Here is an 18022-nt window from a genome sequence, read left to right on the forward strand (position 1 = left end):
GGCGGAGATGGGGGCGGGGCCAGGGCAGGGCAGGGCAGGGGGGGTCTAGGGCGGAGATGGGGCCAGGGCAGGGCAGGGGGGGTCTAGGGCAGAGAGGGGGCGGGGCCAGGCCAGGGCAGGCCAGGGGGGGTCTAGGGCAGAGATGGGGCCAGGGCAGGGCAGGGGGGGTCTAGGGCAGAGATGGGGGCGGGGCCAGGCCAGGGCAGGGCAGGGGGGGTCTAGGGCGGAGATGGGGGCGGGGCCAGGCCAGGGCAGGGCAGGGGGGGTCTAGGGCAGAGATGGGGGTGGGGCCAGGCCAGGGCAGGGCAGGGGGGGTCTAGGGCAGAGATGGGGGTGGGGACAGGGCAGGGCAGGGTAGGGCGGGGGGGGTCTAGGGCAGAGATGGGGGCGGGGCCAGGGCAGGGCAGGGTAGGGCGGGGGGGTCTAGGGCAGAGATGTGGGCGGGGACAGTGGCAAGACGGGGCGGGGCCGGCGGTGGGTGGAGCACTGTAGTGACAGCGCCCTAGCCCCGCCCCTGAGCTCTGCGCAGTTCCAGCCCCACCCGAGACGTCATAGCATCGTTTCCAAGAGACACGCGCCGCGCACGTGACGCGAAGGGCGGAGCCGGCAGCGGCCGGGCCTGGCCGCGCGGGGCACGGCGGGAGCTGTAGTTCTTCCCGTTGCCACGGGAACAGACCCTGCCCAACCCGGAAGTGGGCGGAGGCGGCTGTAAGATGGCGTCCCCTCCTCAGGGGGGCCCGATGGCGATCGCCATGCGGCTACGGAACCAGCTCCAGGCCGTCTACAAGATGGACCCGCTCCGCAACGAGGTGAGGGACCCGGGCCCCGGCCCGGCCCGGCCTGGCGGCGGGCGGCACAACGCGCATGCGCGGGCGGAAGAGGCACTCCCGCGCCGGAGTGGGCAAGGGGATGGTGTCGCGCATGCGCACCACTGAATGGTGGGCACGTGCCGGCGGGGCCGGGTCGGAGGAGGGCTGGCCGTGCGCATGCGCGGCCCTGGGCGCTAGTGGGCGGGGTGTAGGGTGTAGGCCCCGCCCCCAGTCGGGCCGGGGCAGAGTTAAGGTGATGTCAGTGTGAGGGTGAGGCCCTGGGGGAACCAGCTGTGGAGCCCCCCCCCCCCGTCCCTTGGCGGATTGGCCCAGCCAGGGCCCCTGGGGCTGGGAGCGGCGCTGTGCGGGGGGGCCGAGCGAGTCCCTGCTCACAACCCCAGAAGTGCAGGTCCCGAGGCTGCCGGCCCCCCTCCCCCGAGGCTGCCGGCCCCTCCCCCGAGACTGCCGGCCCCCCTGACCCCGACCCCGAGGCTGCCGGCCCCCCTGACCCCGACCCCGAGGCTGCCGGCCCCCCCCTCCCCTCCCCCGAGGCTGCCGGCCCCCCCTCCCCTCCCCCGAGGCTGCCAGTCCCCCCCCCTCCCCCGAGGCTGCCAGTCCCCCCCCCCTCCCCCGAGGCTGCCGGCCCCCCCTCCCCCGAGGCTGCCAGTCCCCCCCCCTGACCCCGAGGCTGCCGGCCCCCCTGACCCCGAGGCTGCCGGCCCCCCCCCTCCCCCGAGGCTGCCGGCCCCCCCTCCCCCGAGGCTGCCGGCCCCCCTCCCCCGAGGCTGCCGCCCCCCCTCCCCGACCCCGAGGCTGCCGCCCCCCCTCCCCGACCCCGAGGCTGCCGGTCCCTCCCCCCCGACCCCGAGGCTGCCGGCCCCCCCCCCCCCCCGAGGCTGCCAGTCCCCCCCCCTCCCCCGAGGCTGCCGGCCCCCCCTCCCCTCCCCCGAGGCTGCCGGCCCCCCCCGACCCCGAGGCTGCCGGATCCTGGCCCCCCCCCCCCAGCCCCCGAGGCTGATGCCCTGTGAGCGAGTAAGGACTTCAGGCGGCCCTGCCATGGGCACAAGCCACATGGGGCTGTGGGTGCTGGGGCTCCGCTGCCCTCACTCAGCCCAGGGGGCCTAGGGCCACAGGCAGACCCTGGCCACTCTCCTGCGCTCCCTGGCCATGTGGTGAGAGCACGGTGTGACGGCGCGTCAGGGTCCCCCCGATCCTACAGCCCCGGAGCAGCCAGAACAGGCTCCGCCAGCCAGTAGAACAGGGGGTTATTGCTCCTCTGGGATCCAGCCCAGCACAGACGTGACGTGGCCCAGGAGGCAGGGCCAGGATGCCTCAGCCCCCTTGAGATGGGTCCCTGGGCCCCTGCTTAGACTGTCCCCTTCATGGTTTGCCCCAGTGGAAACTGACCCTTCCCCCGAACTCTCCCTTCCTTTGGTCAGTCCCTGCCCTCAACAGGTAGAATGGGTTGGGTCTTTGTCTACCTGACCTCAGGGCCCTGCTACAGACACAGGCCAGCAGGGGTCACCCACTGCCCGACCTGCCCAGCCAGAGCGTACTGCCTGCCCCCTGCATCACACACGGCTGCCCCATGAGCCAGCGACCCTGCCTGCCGAGGTGCAGGGACTGCGGGATGGTGCTGAGGGACACAAGCAGAGGAGGGAAGCCCAGGGCTGGGCTCTGGGGGCCTAGGGACATGGGGGCAGGCTGGGGACACATGGGCTGCAGTGCAGGGCCCAGTGGCTGGAGTTGTAGTGGCTGTGAGGCCAAGGGGTTGAGAGGCTGTGGGGCAGGGTCAAGAGGCTGGGATCTCAGGGGCAGAGCGGCTGTGGGGCATAGCAGCTTGGGTGTGGTGCTGGGGTTGCAGAGGCTGTAAAGCCAAGGGGCAGGGCCGTGGGGAGGGGCTGTGAAACTGAGGGGCCGAAGGGCAGGGCTATGGAGTGTGGCGGTGAGGGACAGGGCCATGGGGCAGGATGGAGGGACAGAGCCGTGGGGCAGGATCACAGGGAGGACAGAGGGGCGGGGCTGCAGGGGCAAGGTCACGGGAGGATGGCGGGGCGGGGGCAGGGCCACAGGCAGGACGGCGGGGCGGAGCACAGGCAGGACGTGGGGGCGGAGCCGGGGGCGGGGCACAGGCAGGATGCGGGGCCGGAGGCTGGGCACAGGCGGGGCAGTGGGGCGGGGCACAGGCAGGACGCGGAGCCGGGGGCGGGGCACAGGCAGGATGCGGGGGCGGGGCACAGGCAGGACGCGGGGCCGGAGGCTGGGCACAGGCGGGGCACAGGCAGGACGCGGGGCTGGGGGCGGGGCACAGGCAGGACGCGGGGCTGGGGGCGGGGCACAGGCAGGATGTGGGGGCGGAGCTGGGGGAGGGGCACAGGCAGGATGCGGGGCCGGGGGCGGGGCACAGGCAGGACGCGGGGCCGGGGGCGGGGCACAGGCGGGGGCGGGGCCGGGGGCGGGGCACAGGCAGGACGTGGGGCCGGGGGCGGGGCACAGGCAGGACGTGGGGCCGGGGGCGGGGCACAGGCAGGGGGGCGGGGCCGGGGGCGGGGCACAGGCGGGGGCGGGGCCGGGGGCGGGGCACGGGCGGGGGCGGGGCCGGAGGCGGGGCACAGGCGGGGGCGGGGCCGGAGGCGGGGCACAGGCAGGGGGCGGGGCCGGAGGCGGGGCACAGGCAGGACGCGGGGCCGGAGGCGGGGCACAGGCGGGGGCGGGGCACAGGCGGGGCCGGAGGCGGGGCACAGGCAGGACGCGGGGGCGGGGCCGGGGGCGGGCCGAGGGGCCGCTGACCTGTCCCTGGCCGGCAGGAGGAGGTGAAGGTGAAGATGAAGGAGCTGAACGAGCACATCGTGTGCTGTCTGTGCGCCGGGTACTTCATCGACGCCACCACCATCACCGAGTGCCTGCACACCTGTGAGTCCCGCCCCAGGGCCGTGGCTGCGCCGGGAGCTGCCTTGGGCCTGGCGGGGGGCCCAGCAGCTGCCCCATGGGGGGGGGGGCAGGCCAGGGTCACCTCCCCCCACCCCGCTTTCTGGGGTTGCCTGCCCAAGAGGCGTGCGTCCGTGTAGCCAGCGGGTGGCAGCATCGCGCCACCTCCAGTGGCTGGGCTGGGGGGCAGGGCCAGTGGGCGCGGGGTGTCCAGCCCGCGGGGGGCCCCTTGGGCAGGAAGCGGCGGGTTGGGGGGCCGGGCCCCTCCAGTGGCTGGGCTGGGGGGCAGGGCGCCGTGGGGGGCCCCTGGGCAGGAAGTGGCGGGTTGGGGGGCCGGGCCCCTCCTGTGCTGGGCTGGGGGGCAGGGCCAGTGGGCGCGGGGTGTCCAGCCCGTGGGGGGCCCCTTGGGCAGGAAGCGGCGGGTTGGGGGGCCAGGCCCCTCCTGGGCTGGGCTGGGGGGCAGGGCGCCGCGGGGGGCCCCTGGGCAGGAAGTGGCGGGTTGGGGGGCCGGCCCCTCCTGTGCTGGGCTGGGGGGCAGGGCCAGTGGGCGCGGGGTGTCCAGCCCGCGGGGGGCCCTTGGGCAGGAAGCGGCGGGTTGGGGGGCCGGCCCCTCCTGGGCTGGGCTGGGGGGCAGGGCGCTGCGGGGGCCCTTGGGCAGGAAGCGGCGGGTTGGGGGGCCGGCCCCTCCTGGGCTGGGCTGCTGCCACCAGGCAGGGCCAGGCCGGTGCCCGGGCGCTGAGCCGGCCTCCCCGCAGTCTGCAAGAGCTGCATTGTGAAGTACCTGCAGACCAGCAAGTACTGCCCCATGTGCAACACCAAGATCCACGAGACCCAGCCGCTGCTCAACCTCAAGCTGGACCGCGTCATGCAGGACGTGGTGTACAAGCTGGTGCCCGGCCTGCAGGAGAGTGAGTGGGGGGCCGTGCCGGGGGGGGGCCGTGCCGGGGGGGGGGGGCTGTGCCAGGGGGGGGGCCGTGCCGGGGGGGGGCCGTGCCGAGGAGGGGGGGGGCCGTGCCGGGGTGGGGGGGACCAATGTGCCCCGCCTGCAGCCATCTCTCCAAAGGGCTGGGCCTGTGCCTGGGAGGCGCCTAGTTAATGTCCCTGCTTCTCAGCCCCCTGCCTGGCCCCAGCTCAGCCCCCTACAACAGCATGCACCCCATGGGCCGGGCTGGGGGGACCTGGAGGGAGGGGGGCGGCTGGGGGACCTGGCAGGGGGTGCAAGGCCGGGGGCCCTTGTAGGTCGGTGGGCAGTATAGGGACCTGAAGCGGGTGGCCGGCGGGCCCGGCGGGAGGGTCTGTGGACGGCCCGGGGACTGGGTGTGGGCGGCTTGGGGGGGGAGGGGCAGCCGGGGGCCCGGTGGGGTGGGGGTGGGGGCCCGGGGGCTGGGTGTGGGCAGCTGGGGAGGGGAGGGACGGCCGGGGGCCCGGTAGGGTGGGGTGGAGGGCCAGGGGCTGGGTGTGGGCGACTGCGGGGGGAGGGGCAGCCGGGGGCCCGGTGGGGTGGGGGCGGAGGGCAGGGGGCTGGGTGTGGTGGGGGGGAGGGGGGAGGGGAGGCCTGGTGGGGTGGGGGCCAGGAGCTGGGTGTGGGCGGCTGGGGGGGGAGGGGAGGCCGGAGGCCCGGTGGGGTGGGGGCCGGGAGCTGGGTGTGGGCGGCTGGGGGGGTGGGGGGCCGGGGGCCCGGTGGGGTGGGGGCCGGGAGCTGGGTGTGGGCGGCTGGGGGGGGTGGGGGGCCGGGGGCCCGGTGGGGTGGGGGCCGGGAGCTGGGTGTGGGCGGCTGGGGGGGGTGGGGGGCCGGGGGCCCGGTGGGGTGGGGGCCGGGAGCTGGGTGTGGGCGGCTGGGGGGGGTGGGGGGCCGGGGGCCCGGTGGGGTGGGGGCCGGGAGCTGGGTGTGGGCGGCTGGCGGGGGTGGGGGGCCGGGGGCCCAGTGGGGCAGGGGCCCGGGGGTGCTCAGTGCCGTCTCCCTGCCCCTGCAGGTGAGGAGAGGCGGATCCGGGAGTTCTACCAGTCGCGGGGCCTAGACCGAGTGACCCAGCCCAGCAGCGAGGGTGCGTTGCTCCTGGTGCCAGCGCACTGTGCCTAGCTGGGGGTTGATGGAGGGGGCGGGGGTGGAGTTTGGGGGCCCTGCACCCCTGCTCTCTGGTCTGCTGCACCGTGCATGGGCTCCTGGCTCTCTGGGACGGGCTGTCACTCCGCGCAAGCAGCAGGCATGGCAGGCGGGACAGAGGGACCCCTGGGGGAGGCGTGGCGGGACGGGGGGGGCCGCCCGGGGGAGGCGTGGCGGGACGGGGGGGGCCGCCCGGGGGAGGCGTGGCGGGACGGGGGGGGCCGCCCGGGGGAGGCGTGGCGGGACGGGGGGGCCGCCCGGGGGAGGCGTGGCGGGACGGGGGGGCCGCCCGGGGGAGGCGTGGCGGGACGGGGGGGGCCGCCCGGGGGAGGCGTGGCGGGACGGGGGGGCCGCCCGGGGGAGGCGTGGCGGGACGGGGGGGGCCGCCCGGGGGAGGCGTGGCGGGACGGGGGGGCCGCCCGGGGGAGGCGTGGTGAGTGGTGGGGCCGCCCGGGGGAGGCGTGGCGGGACGGGGGGCCGCCCGGGGGAGGCGTGGCGGGTGGAGGGGCCGCCCGGGGGAGGCGTGGCGGGACGGGGGGGGCCGCCCGGGGGAGGCGTGGCGGGACGGGGGGGCCGCCCGGGGGAGGCGTGGTGAGTGGTGGGGCCGCCCGGGGGAGGCGTGGCGGGACGGGGGGGCCGCCCAGGGGAGGCGTGGCGGGTGGAGGGGCCGCCCGGGGGAGGCGTGGCGGGACGGGGGGGCCCCCGGGGGAGGCGTGGCGGGTGGAGGGGCCGCCCGGGGGAGGCGTGGCGGGACGGGGGGGGCCCCCGGGGGAGGCGTGGCGGGACGGGGGGGCCGCCCGGGGGAGGCGTGGCGGGACGGGGGGGGCCGCCCGGGGGAGGCGTGGCGGGACGGGGGGGCCGCCCGGGGGAGGCGTGGCGGGACGGGGGGGCCGCCCGGGGGAGGCGTGGCGGGCGGGGGGGCCGCCCGGGGGAGGCGGGCGGGCGGGGGGGCCGCCCGGGGGAGGCGTGGCGGGACGGGGGGGCCGCCCGGGGGAGGCGTGGCGGGACGGGGGGGCTCCCGGGGGAGGCGTGGTGGGCGGGACTGAGCACCACGTCTCTCCCCAGATCCCGTGCTGGACACGATGGGTTTGCCCTACAGCAGCTTCGACCACTCCCGCGCCCACTACTACCGCTACGACGAGCACGTCGCCCTCTGCCTGGAGAGGCACAGGTCAGGCCGGCCACGGGGTGGCACCTGCGGCGGGAGGGCGAGGGGTTCGGCAGGACTCTGGGGTCCAGGGGAGGCCTCAGCAAAGAGCACCTGTGGGGTGTGGGGGGCCGTGTCCCTGTGGGGCGGGCCGGCGGCTGGGGGCCTGTGAGCCGTGTCCCTGTGGGGCGGGCCGGCGGCTGGGGGCCTGTGAGCTGTGTCCCTGTGGGGCGGGCCGGCGGCTGGGGGCCTGTGAGCCGTGTCCCTGTGGGGCGGGCCGGCGGCTGGGGGCCTGTGAGCCGTTTCCCTAGGGCGGGCCGGCGGCTGGGGGCCTGTGAGCCGTGTCCCTGTGGGGCGGGCCGGCGGCTGGGGGCCTGTGAGCCGTTTCCCTAGGGCGGGGCGGCGGCTGGGGGCCTGTGAGCCGTTTCCCTAGGGCGGGGCGGCGGCTGGGGGCCTGTGAGCCGTGTCCCTGTGGGGCGGGCCGGCGGCTGGGGGCCTGTGAGCTGTGTCCCTGTGGGGCGGGCCGGCGGCTGGGGGCCTGTGAGCCGTTTCCCTAGGGCGGGGCGGCGGCTGGGGGCCTGTGAGCCGTGTCCCTGTGGGGCGGGGCGGCGGCTGGGGGCCTGTGAGCCGTGTCCCTGGGGGCGGGCCGGCGGCTGGGGGCCTGTGAGCCGTGTCCCTGGGGGCGGGCCGGCGGCTGGGGGCCTGTGAGCTGTGTCCCTGTGGGGCGGGCCGGCGGCTGGGGGCCTGTGAGCCGTTTCCCTAGGGCGGGCCGGCGGCTGGGGGCCTGTGAGCCGTGTCCCTGTGGGGCGGGCCGGCGGCTGGGGGCCTGTGAGCCGTGTCCCTGTGGGGCGGGCCGGCGGCTGGGGGCCTGTGAGCCGTGTCCCTGTGGGGCGGGCCAGCGGCTGGGGGCCTGTGAGCCGTGTCCCTGGGGGCGGGCCGGCGGCTGGGGGCCTGTGAGCCGTGTCCCTGTGGGGCGGGCCGGCGGCTGGGGGCCTGTGAGCCGTGTCCCTGTGGGGCGGGCCGGCGGCTGGGGGCCTGTGAGCCGTGTCCCTGGGGGCGGGCCGGCGGCTGGGGGCCTGTGAGCCGTGTCCCTAGGGCGGGCCGGCGGCTGGGGGCCTGTGAGCCGTGTCCCTAGGGCGGGGCGGCGGCTGGGGGCCTGTGAGCCGTGTCCCTGTGGGGCGGGCCGGCGGCTGGGGGCCTGTGAGCCGTTTCCCTAGGGCGGGCCGGCGGCTGGGGGCCTGTGAGCCGTGTCCCTAGGGCGGGCCGGCGGCTGGGGGCCTGTGAGCCGTGTCCCTAGGGCGGGCCGGCGGCTGGGGGCCTGTGAGCCGTGTCCCTGGGGGCGGGCCGGCGGCTGGGGGCCTGTGAGCCGTTTCCCTAGGGCGGGGCGGCGGCTGGGGGCCTGTGAGCCGTGTCCCTAGGGCGGGCCGGCGGCTGGGGGCCTGTGAGCCGTGTCCCTGGGGGCGGGCCGGCGGCTGGGGGCCTGTGAGCCGTGTCCCTAGGGCGGGGCGGCGGCTGGGGGCCTGTGAGCCGTGTCCCTAGGGCGGGGCGGCGGCTGGGGGCCTGTGAGCCGTGTCCCTGGGGGCGGGCCGGCGGCTGGGGGCCTGTGAGCCGTGTCCCTGGGGGCGGGCCGGCGGCTGGGGGCCTGTGAGCCGTGTCCCTAGGGCGGGGCGGCGGCTGGGGGCCTGTGAGCCGTTTCCCTAGGGCGGGGCGGCGGCTGGGGGCCTGTGAGCCGTGTCCCTGGGGGCGGGCCGGCGGCTGGGGGCCTGTGAGCCGTGTCCCTGGGGGCGGGCCGGCGGCTGGGGGCCTGTGAGCCGTGTCCCTAGGGCGGGGCGGCGGCTGGGGGCCTGTGAGCCGTTTCCCTAGGGCGGGCCGGCGGCTGGGGGCCTGTGAGCCGTGTCCCTGTGGGCGGGCCGGCGGCTGGGGGCCTGTGAGCCGTGTCCCTGTGGGGCGGGCCGGCGGCTGGGGGCCTGTGAGCCGTTTCCCTAGGGCGGGCCGGCGGCTGGGGGCCTGTGAGCCGTTTCCCTAGGGCGGGGCGGCGGCTGGGGGCCTGTGAGCTGTGTCCCTAGGGCAGGGCGGCGGCTGGGGGCCTGTGAGCCGTTTCCCTGGGGCGGGGCGGCGGCTGGGGGCCTGTGAGCCGTGTCCCTGGGGGCGGGCCGGCGGCTGGGGGCCTGTGAGCCGTTTCCCTAGGGCGGGGCGGCGGCTGGGGGCCTGTGAGCCGTGTCCCTGGGGCGGGGCGGGCCGGCGGCTGGGGGCCTGTGAGCCGTGTCCCTGGGGGCGGGCCGGCGGCTGGGGGCCTGTGAGCCGTGTCCCTGGGGGCGGGCCGGCGGCTGGGGGCCTGTGAGCCGTGTCCCTGTGGGGCGGGCCGGCGGCTGGGGGCCTGTGAGCCGTGTCCCTAGGGCGGGCCGGCGGCTGGGGGCCTGTGAGCCGTTTCCCTGGGGCGGGGCGGGCCTCCGTGTGCCATGTGGGTGGGAGGGGCAGACGGGGCAGCCCCGGGGTCTCTGGCTGGGGCTCCGGCCGTGAGGTGGCAGCGCTGAGCCGGGGTCCCGGTGCCAGCGACTTGGGCTGGGCTCCCCGCCGGCCAGGCCCAGCTCTCAGCTCCGCCGCGTCTCTCCCCCCAGCTCCAGCAAGGAGAAGTCCAAGGCCGGCTTGCAGGTAAGGCCCGGCGGGTGGCGGGATTCCCCGGCGCTGGCAGCTGGGGCAGCGCTGGGATCTGGGGCGGGCCGGGTGTGCCCCCGAGTCCTCTGCTCTGCCTGGGGCTGGGAGGCAGGGAGCCCCCGGCCATGCTTGGATGGGGCGCTCCGGGTTCCCCTCCCAGCCGGGCGGGCTGGCTGCTCGGGGCGTGGCCGGGGAGTTCCCTGCGGCAGGTGTCTCCGGCCCTGCTCCCTGCCGTCGGGGGGTGGCTCGGGGTCCGGTGCCGGGCGCTGTCGCGACGAGCCGTCCTGTCGACTGCCACGTCACGGCAAGCGTGGCCGGTACCTAGTCTGGGGGGTGGCGTGGCTGGGGGAGGGGTGCTGGGGCGGGGGAGGGGTGCTGGGGCAGGGGAGGGGCCCTGGGGGGTGGGAGAGGGACTGCTGGGGAAGGGGTCTGAATGGCTGGGGGTGGGGTGCTGGGGGCAGAGTCTGAGTGGTGGGGGGAGGGGTACCGGGGGGCGGGGAAGGGGGAGGCAGCACTGGGGGGGAGGGAGTGGTGGAGGTGGGGGGGTTGGTGCACCCAGGGCAGGCTGATGCCCTCACCCGCGCTCTGCCCTGCAGCAGAAGTACGTGCGCTGCTCGGTGCGGGCCCAGGTGCACCACCTTCGCCGCGTCCTGTGCCACCGGCTGGGCCTGGCACTGCAGCACGTGAGTGGCCATGGGGGGGCGGTGCCAGCTCGGCGGGGGGGGGCTGGGCCTGGCACTGCAGCACGTGAGTGGCCATGGGGGGGGGGGCGGTGCCAGCTCGGCGGGGGGGGGGCTGGGCCTAGCACTGCAGCACGTGAGTGGCCATGGGGGGGGCGGTGCCCTGCTGGGGGGGGCTGGGCCTGGCACTGCAGCACGTGAGTGGCCATGGGGGGGTGGTGCCCTGCTGGGGGGGGCTGGGCCTGGCACTGCAGCACGTGAGTGGCCATGGGGGGGGCGGTGCCCTGCTGGGGGGGCTGGGCCTGGCACTGCAGCACGTGAGTGGCCATGGGGGGGTGGTGCCCTGCTGGGGGGGGGTGTGACGGCGCGTTGGGGGTTCCCCGTCTCCTGCACCCCGAAATGGCACAAACAGACTGCACCAGCCAGTGGAATTGAGGGTGGTTTATTGCTCCTCCAGCACAGCGCAGCACAGATGGAATCTGGTCACAGGAACTGGGCTAGGATGCCTCAGGCCCCCTTGAGATGGGGGAGACTGGCCCCTAAACTCCAGCCCCTTCTCCTAGGCTCTCCTCCATGCCCTCCGACAGCCAGCAACAACTCCCTAACTTCCAGCCCTGCCCCCCAGCCAAGGCAGCATTCCACCTTCCTTTGTTCCTCTCCATGGGGGGTGTCTGGCCACTGGTTTGCATAGTGACTCATCCTGTTTTGCTGGGTCGTGGTACCCACGGCAGCCAGTGGGGGTTCCCCCAGAGCCAGCAGCATAGAAACCAGCCAGGTACCCCCACTACGTCACAGTTCTCCCCCCTCCGAGAGCGAACTGAGCAGGGTCACTCCGCTCGTGACCTAGGGAAGTTCGGGTCCTCTGCGTGGGAACCCGCCCTGGGGACATGGGTGCTCCCCTTGACTCGGGCCGGCCGTGGCGAGGCCCCACATGAATTGGCTTCCCTCTGTCCACTCGCCGCCCCGCTCCAGGGTGACTGGCACAGGCCTGTCCTCGGGGGTCACACCCACCCTTCCGCTGGCCTTTATCTCTGGCCAGGGTCTCTCGGGCCGGGGCCATGAGCCCAGCGAGCCTTCTCTGGGCAGCCAGGGCGGCTTCCACCCCCGATGCTCCATCCAGGGAGGACTTCCCCTCCCATAACTCTCTCAGCAAGCCCAGAGGGTCTATCTGGGGTAGAGACCCCCAAGCCGCTTTCCTCCTGTCTTGGGCCTTCCCGCCCCTCTGGCAGGAGTCACAGGACCGGCAGTACCGCTGCACGGCTGTAAAGATTCCCGGCCAATAGAAGTGCTGGAGCAGCTTCAGCCGGGTGCTCCGGATCCCCCGGTGGCCCCCAACGGGGACATCGTGGGCCAAATACAGCAGCTTGAGGCGAGACTTTCGGGGGACGACCAGCTGCCGCTGGACCCCCCATGCCCTCGCCTTTCTGGGGGGAGCCACTCACGGAACAGGAGCCCACGCTCCCGCAGGAATCTCTCCTGGCCACCTCTCCCCCGGGGCTGAGCTGCATGGAGGCCAGCCTGGTCCCTCAGCCTCTGCAAGGAGGGGGTCTGCCTGCACCTCAGCCTGGAATTCAGCTGCTGAGGCAGGGATCGGGACCTGTCCCCCACCTCTGCCTAGGTCCGGAGTCCCAGCCTGGCTGGACCCCGTGTCCACTGGGATGGGACCCTGAGGACGCTGCCAGGAGTCCTTCCCTGGACCCACGTTGTCAGCCCCCCGCTGGCTCTGGCTCTGGGTGGTGACTAGAGCCCGCTGGGATTCATGGGGCCACTCCTCTAGGTCATTCCCCATCAGCACCTCGGTGGGCAAGTGCGGGTGCACCCCCACTTCCTTGAGGCCTTCCTTGGCCCCCCATTTCAGATGCACCCTGGCTACAGGCACCTTAAACGGGGACCCATCTATGCCCTTCAGGGTCAGCTGCGCGTGGGGTAGTATCCGCTCCGGGGCCACTAAGTCGGATCGGGCCAGAGTCACCTCCGCCCCCGTGTCCCAGAAGCCCGTCACCTTCCTACCATCCACCTCCAAGGGTATGAGGCACTCGCTCCGCAGGGGCCGTCCTGCCCCCACCTGGTACACGGAGAAATCCGCCTCCTGAGAATCAGACCTCCCAGGGGAGGTGCACTGAGCATCCTTCCCCTCTCTCTGAGCTGAGGTTTGCCTGCCAGCCCCTGCCTCTGGGGCAGCCTGCCCTTCCTCCCGCCCCAGCCAGTTAACCCTGGAAAGTCCCCGATCCTGGGACCTGGTGCACTGAGCCCTCTTGTGGCCTTTTTGCCCACAGCGATGGCAAGTTAGGCTTTGGGCTGTCTCTGTCCAGGCCCTGGCTGGTTCTCTGGGGCGCAGACGATCTGTTCCTTGGTCTCGCCCCGTAGTTGACTCCCTCCGTCGCTCAGCCGAGATCCGGTCTCTGCGCGGTTCCCTCTCTCTCCGGGACTCCCGTTCACACCCGGACCGGCTCTCCGTGAACTCATCCGCCAGTCTCCCGGCCTCCTGGGGGTTCTCTGGTCTCCGGTCCTTGAGCCACAGCCTCAGTTTGGGTGAGCACACTTCATAGAACTGCTCCATCATGACCAGCTTGAGCAGCTCCTCTGCGGTCTGGGCTCCGACTCCAGACACCCACTTGCGGCAGTATTGCGCCAGGCGGGAGGCCAGGTCCACATAGGTCTCCTGTGGCCCTTTCTGTACCCCCCGGAACTTCTTCCTGTACATCTCGGCGGTCAGCCCGAACTTGTGCAGCAGGGCCTCCTTGACTCGGTTGTAATCCCCTGGCTGTAGGTCCTCCAGCTGACTGAGCACTCCGGCCGCCTCCTGGCTCAGTGCGGGGATGAGCTCCTGCAGCCAGTCAGCTGGGGGGACCCGTTGCAGTCCACAGGCCCTCTCAAAGGCACTGAGGAACCCGTCTATGTCACCCATGTCCTTCAGTTGGGCCACCGTGAGCCTCTCCAAGCGTCTGGCAGTCCTGGGACCCTGGGGCCCATCCGCACTTGGCGCAGCCGGTGCCCCGCCGGTTCTCCGCTCTGCCATGGCCAGCTCATGCTGCCGCTGCCTCTCTCGATCTTGGCGTTCCTTCTCTTGGTCCTCTACTTCCAATTCCCTGATCCGCAGCTGGATCTCCAGGCGCCGCAGCTCCGCTGGGCTGGCCCCTGCCCTAGATGGGCTACGGCTTGCAGGCCTCCCGGGAGACGCTGTCTCATCTCTCCGTTGGGTTCCAGCGCTCCTCCCCCTCTCTGAGCCTGACACACTCTCAGGGGGGGTCTGGCTGCTTCCCCTGGGGACAAGATCCTGGCCCTGTGGCTGGTCATTATCTTCCAGCTGGGCAATCAGCTGGGCCTTGGTTGCTTTCTGCACAGGCAAGCCCCTCTCTCTGCACAGCCCCACCAGCTCTGCCTTCAAGAGTCGGGCGTAGGCCATCTGCCCGCTGGGCCCCTTGGTGCAGACTCACCAGTCTAGTGCTGCAGCGCCCCACGATTCCCAGGAACTGCTTCGCTCTGTCTCCAGCACGCCTGGCTCCAGGGCTCTTGCTTCTACTGCGCCTTGTCGCTTGCCGCTGGAAGCTCCATCCACGGGGTGCAGTGCATCCCGCTCCTGACACCAGTGTGACGGCGCGTTGGGGGTTCCCCGTCTCCTGCACCCCGAAATGGCACAAACAGACTGCACCAGCCAGTGGAATTGAGGGTGGTTTATTGCTCCTCCAGCACAGCGCAGCACAGATGGAATCTGGTCACAGGAACTGGGCTAGGATGCCTCAGGCCCCCTTGAGATGGGGGAGACTGGCCCCTAAACTCCAGCCCCTTCTCCTAGGCTCTCCTCCATGCCCTCCGACAGCCAGCAACAACTTCCTAACTTCCAGCCCTGCCCCCCAGCCAAGGCAGCATTCCACCTTCCTTTGTTCCTCTCCATGGGGGGTGTCTGGCCACTGGTTTGCATAGTGACTCATCCTGTTTTGCTGGGTCGTGGTACCCACGGCAGCCAGTGGGGGTTCCCCCAGAGCCAGCAGCATAGAAAACCAGCCAGGTACCCCCACTACGTCACAGGGGGCTGGGCCTGGCACTGCAGCACGTGAGTGGCCATGGGGGGGCGGTGCCCTGCTGGGGGGGGCTGGGCCTGGCACTGCAGCACGTGAGTGGCCATGGGGGGGCGGTGCCCTGCTGGGGGGGGCTGGGCCTGGCACTGCAGCACGTGAGTGGCCATGGGGGGGCGGTGCCCTGCTGGGGGGGGCTGGGCCTGGCACTGCAGCACGTGAGTGGCCATGGGGGGGCGGTGCCAGCTCGGCGGGGGGGGGGGCTGGGCCTGGCACTGCAGCACGTGAGTGGCCATGGGGGGCGGTGCCAGCTCGGTGGGGGGGGGGCTGGGCCTGGCACTGCAGCACGTGAGTGGCCATGGGGGGGCGGTGCCCTGCTGGGGGGGGCTGGGCCTGGCACTGCAGCACGTGAGTGGCCATGGGGGGGCGGTGCCCTGCTGGGGGGGGGGCTGGGCCTGGCACTGCAGCACGTGAGTGGCCATGGGGGGGCGGTGCCAGCTCGGTGGGGGGGGGCTGGGCCTGGCACTGCAGCACGTGAGTGGCCATGGGGGGGCGGTGCCCTGCTGGGGGGGGCTGGGCCTGGCACTGCAGCACGTGAGTGGCCATGGGGGCGCGGTGCCAGCTCGGTGGGGGGGTTGGACCAGGCACCCTTGGTCAGGGGCTCGGGGAGGGACCTGGGGGAATGGGAATGGGGGTGGGGTGGGGCTAGAGGAAGTGTCTGGGGCCAGGGTGGGGCTGGGCCCTGCCCCCACTGGCACAGGAGAGTTGTTGGGACCCGGCGTGGCCCAGCCTGGGGGTGGGGGCCCAGAACCAGCGCCCTGCGCCCCCCCCCCCAGCAGGCCCAGACTCATTCACATACCCAGCAGCTCACCCCAGCCCCGCCCCCTCCTGAGTCCCCCTCCCCCCCGGCTCAGGTTCTGGGGAGCCTGGGCCAGTGTGAAGCAGCTGGGGCGGCCTCCCCCGTGTCCCGGTGACGGCGCCTCGGGGGCCCCCCGTCCTGCACCCCGGAGCAGCCAGGACAGCCCCCCAGCCAGCAGAACGGGGGTTCCTGCTCCTCCCGGGGACAGCCCAGCACAGGAGCCAGGGCGCCCCAGCCCCTCGGGGTAGGGTCCATCCCCCCCAGCCCCCAGCTCAGTCTGTTCCCTTCGTGTGTCCCAGCCAGGCCCTGCCTGGCCCCAGGCCCTGCCCCCAGCCCGGTGCCGTCTCCCCCCAAGAGCCTTGTTACCTGCCCAGGCCGGGCCTGGGTGTCTGGGCCAGTCCACACGTGGGGGAGTCGGTGGGAATCGCGGTTACAGAGCAGACAGGCCCCCTACACCAGTCACACCCACAATCCCCACCCCCAGCCGGGCACCGGTGTTGCGCCCAGGGAAACTGAGGCACACGCAGGGTTCACCACAGGACAGTCACATGCAGGTGACTACAGCCCCACTTCTCACGGGGGCTCTGGGGGGCAGCGCCCTCCACGTGGTGACGCAGCGTCTCTGGCAGGTGCAGATCCTGTTCGGCGGCGAGGTCCTGCCAGATCACATGACCATGAAGCAGCTGTGGCTGTCCCGCTGGTTTGGCAAGGTGGGTGCGGGGGCGTCGGGCACGGCCCAGGGGGGGCCCCTCCCCGCGGGGGCGCTGGGGGCTGCTCTCAGCTGTGGCTGTCCCGGGTGCGGGGGCGTCGGGCGCGGCCCAGGGGGGCTCCTCCCCGCGGGGGCGCTGGGGGCTGCTCTCAGCTGTGGCTGTCCTGGGTGCGGGGGCGTCGGGCGCGGCCCAGGGGGGCTCCTCCCTGCGGGGGCGCTGGGGGCTGCTCTCAGCTGTGGCTGTCCCGGGTGCGGGGGCGTCGGGCGCGGCCCAGGGGGGCTCCTCCCCGCGGGGGCGCTGGGGGCTGCTCTCAGCTGTGGCTGTCCTGGGTGCGGGGGCGTCGGGCGCGGCCCAGGGGGGCCCCTCCCCGCGGGGGCGCTGGGGGCTGCTCTCAGCTGTGGCTGTCCCGGGTGCGGGGGCGTCGGGCGCGGCCCAGGGGGGCTCCTCCCCGCGGGGGCGCCGGGGGCTGCTCTCAGCTGTGGCTGTCCCGGGTGCGGGGGCGTCGGGCGCGGCCCAGGGGGGCTCCTCCCCGCGGGGGCGCCGGGGGCTGCTCTCAGCTGTGGCTGTCCCGGGTGCGGGGGCGTCGGGCGCGGCCCAGGGGGGCTCCTCCCCGCGGGGGCGCCGGGGGCTGCTCACAGCTGTGGCTGTCCTGGGTGCGGGGGCGTCGGGCACGGCCCAGGGGGGCTCCTCCCCGCGGGGGCGCCGGGGGCTGCTCACAGCTGTGGCTGTCCCGCTGGTTTGGCAAGGTGGGTGCGGGGGCGTCGGGCGCGGCCCAGGGGGGCCCCTCCCCGCGGGGGCGCCGGGGGCTGCTCTCAGCTGTGGCTGTCCTGGGTGCGGGGGCGTCGGGCGCGGCCCAGGGGGGCCCCCCCCCGCGGGGGCGCTGGGGGCTGCTCTCAGCTGTGGCTGTCCTGGGTGCGGGGGCGTCGGGCGCGGCCCAGGGGGGCTCCTCCCCGCGGGGGCGCCGGGGGCTGCTCTCAGCTGTGGCTGTCCTGGGTGCGGGGGCGTCGGGCGCGGCCCAGGGGGGCTCCTCCCCGCGGGGGCGCCGGGGGCTGCTCACAGCTGTGGCTGTCCCGCTGGTTTGGCAAGGTGGGTGCGGGGGCGTCGGGCGCGGCCCAGGGGGGCTCCTCCCCGCGGGGGCGCTGGGGGCTGCTCACAGCTGTGGCTGTCCTGGGTGCGGGGGCGTCGGGCACGGCCCAGGGGGGCTCCTCCCCGCGGGGGCGCCGGGGGCTGCTCTCAGCTGTGGCTGTCCTGGGTGCGGGGGCGTCGGGCGCGGCCCAGGGGGGCTCCTCCCCGCGGGGGCGCCGGGGGCTGCTCTCAGCTGTGGCTGTCCTGGGTGCGGGGGCGTCGGGCGCGGCCCAGGGGGGCTCCTCCCCGCGGGGGCGCTGGGGGCTGCTCTCAGCTGTGGCTGTCCTGGGTGCGGGGGCGTCGGGCGCGGCCCAGGGGGGCTCCTCCCCGCGGGGGCGCTGGGGGCTGCTCTCAGCTGTGGCTGTCCTGGGTGCGGGGGCGTCGGGCGCGGCCCAGGGGGGCTCCTCCCCGCGGGGGCGCCGGGGGCTGCTCTCAGCTGTGGCTGTCCTGGGTGCGGGGGCGTCGGGCGCGGCCCAGGGGGGCTCCTCCCCGCGGGGGCGCTGGGGGCTGCTCTCAGCTGTGGCTGTCCTGGGTGCGGGGGCGCCGGGCGCGGCCCAGGGGGGCTCCTCCCCGCGGGGGCGCCGGGGGCTGCTCTCACAGCTGCTCTCTTGCCTTGCAGCCTGCGCCCCTGCTCCTGCATTACAGCGTGAAGGAGAAGAGGAGGTAGGGGGCCGGCCCCGCTCCCCTGCCCCCCAACTTAAACCCGCCTGCCCCCCGGCCTGAGTCTATTTTTTGAATAAAACAGTTGAAAATCCTGTGAGCCGGGCTGTGTGGGGGTGGGGCCGGGGGGGGCACGACCCTCCCCACGTGCCTGTGCTCTGAGGGGGCTGTGGGCACCTGGTGCCAGGGCCGGGGGGGCCCAGTGCCCGCCCCCTGCGGTGGGGGACGTCCACCCAGCCCCAGCTGCTCTGCGGCGCTGGAGAGATGCGCCCTGCACCCCCCGCTCCCCAGGAGAGATGGGGAAGCCGTGGGCCGGTCCCAGGGCTAAC

General features: G+C 74.9%; 1 protein-coding gene across 5 annotated transcripts; it reads left to right on the plus strand.

The window, feature by feature from the left end:
* The first annotated feature begins 579 nt into the window (after nucleotides 1–579).
* On the plus strand, nucleotides 580–17790 carry PCGF1 (polycomb group ring finger 1). Of its 5 annotated transcripts, none has more exons than XM_089777687.1 (9): nucleotides 580–809; nucleotides 3617–3722; nucleotides 4493–4645; nucleotides 5711–5782; nucleotides 6907–7012; nucleotides 9607–9640; nucleotides 10243–10326; nucleotides 15834–15908; nucleotides 17653–17790. In XM_089777687.1, the coding sequence occupies exons 1-9, from the start codon at nucleotides 714–716 to the stop codon at nucleotides 17698–17700; spliced, it is 774 nt and encodes a 257-aa protein (XP_089633813.1). In that variant the 5' UTR covers nucleotides 580–713; the 3' UTR covers nucleotides 17701–17790. The 5 variants fall into 5 exon arrangements, with proteins under 5 accessions (XP_089633813.1, XP_089633814.1, XP_089633811.1 ...); XM_089777685.1 differs by having other exon boundaries at nucleotides 581–809; nucleotides 15828–15908; XM_089777686.1 differs by having other exon boundaries at nucleotides 583–809; nucleotides 10240–10326.
* Nucleotides 17791–18022: the final 232 nt, after the last annotated feature.

The sequence above is a fragment of the Pelodiscus sinensis genome, chromosome 4 (assembly GCF_052426305.1).
Source record: "Pelodiscus sinensis isolate ZL-2025 chromosome 4, ASM5242630v1, whole genome shotgun sequence".
Classification (NCBI taxonomy): Eukaryota; Metazoa; Chordata; order Testudines; family Trionychidae; genus Pelodiscus; species Pelodiscus sinensis.

Excerpts from the sequence above, each read along its gene's own strand:
- PCGF1 (XM_089777684.1), top strand. The coding sequence starts at position 714 with ATGGCGTCCCCTCCTCAGGGGGGCCCGATGGCGATCGCCATGCGGCTA. Across the intron at positions 4,646-5,710 it reads GGTGCCCGGCCTGCAGGAGA|GTGAGGAGAGGCGGATCCGG; the intron begins GTGAGTGGGGGG and ends CTGCCCCTGCAG. Across the intron at positions 10,327-15,827 it reads TGGGCCTGGCACTGCAGCAC|GTGCAGATCCTGTTCGGCGG; the intron begins GTGAGTGGCCAT and ends CGTCTCTGGCAG.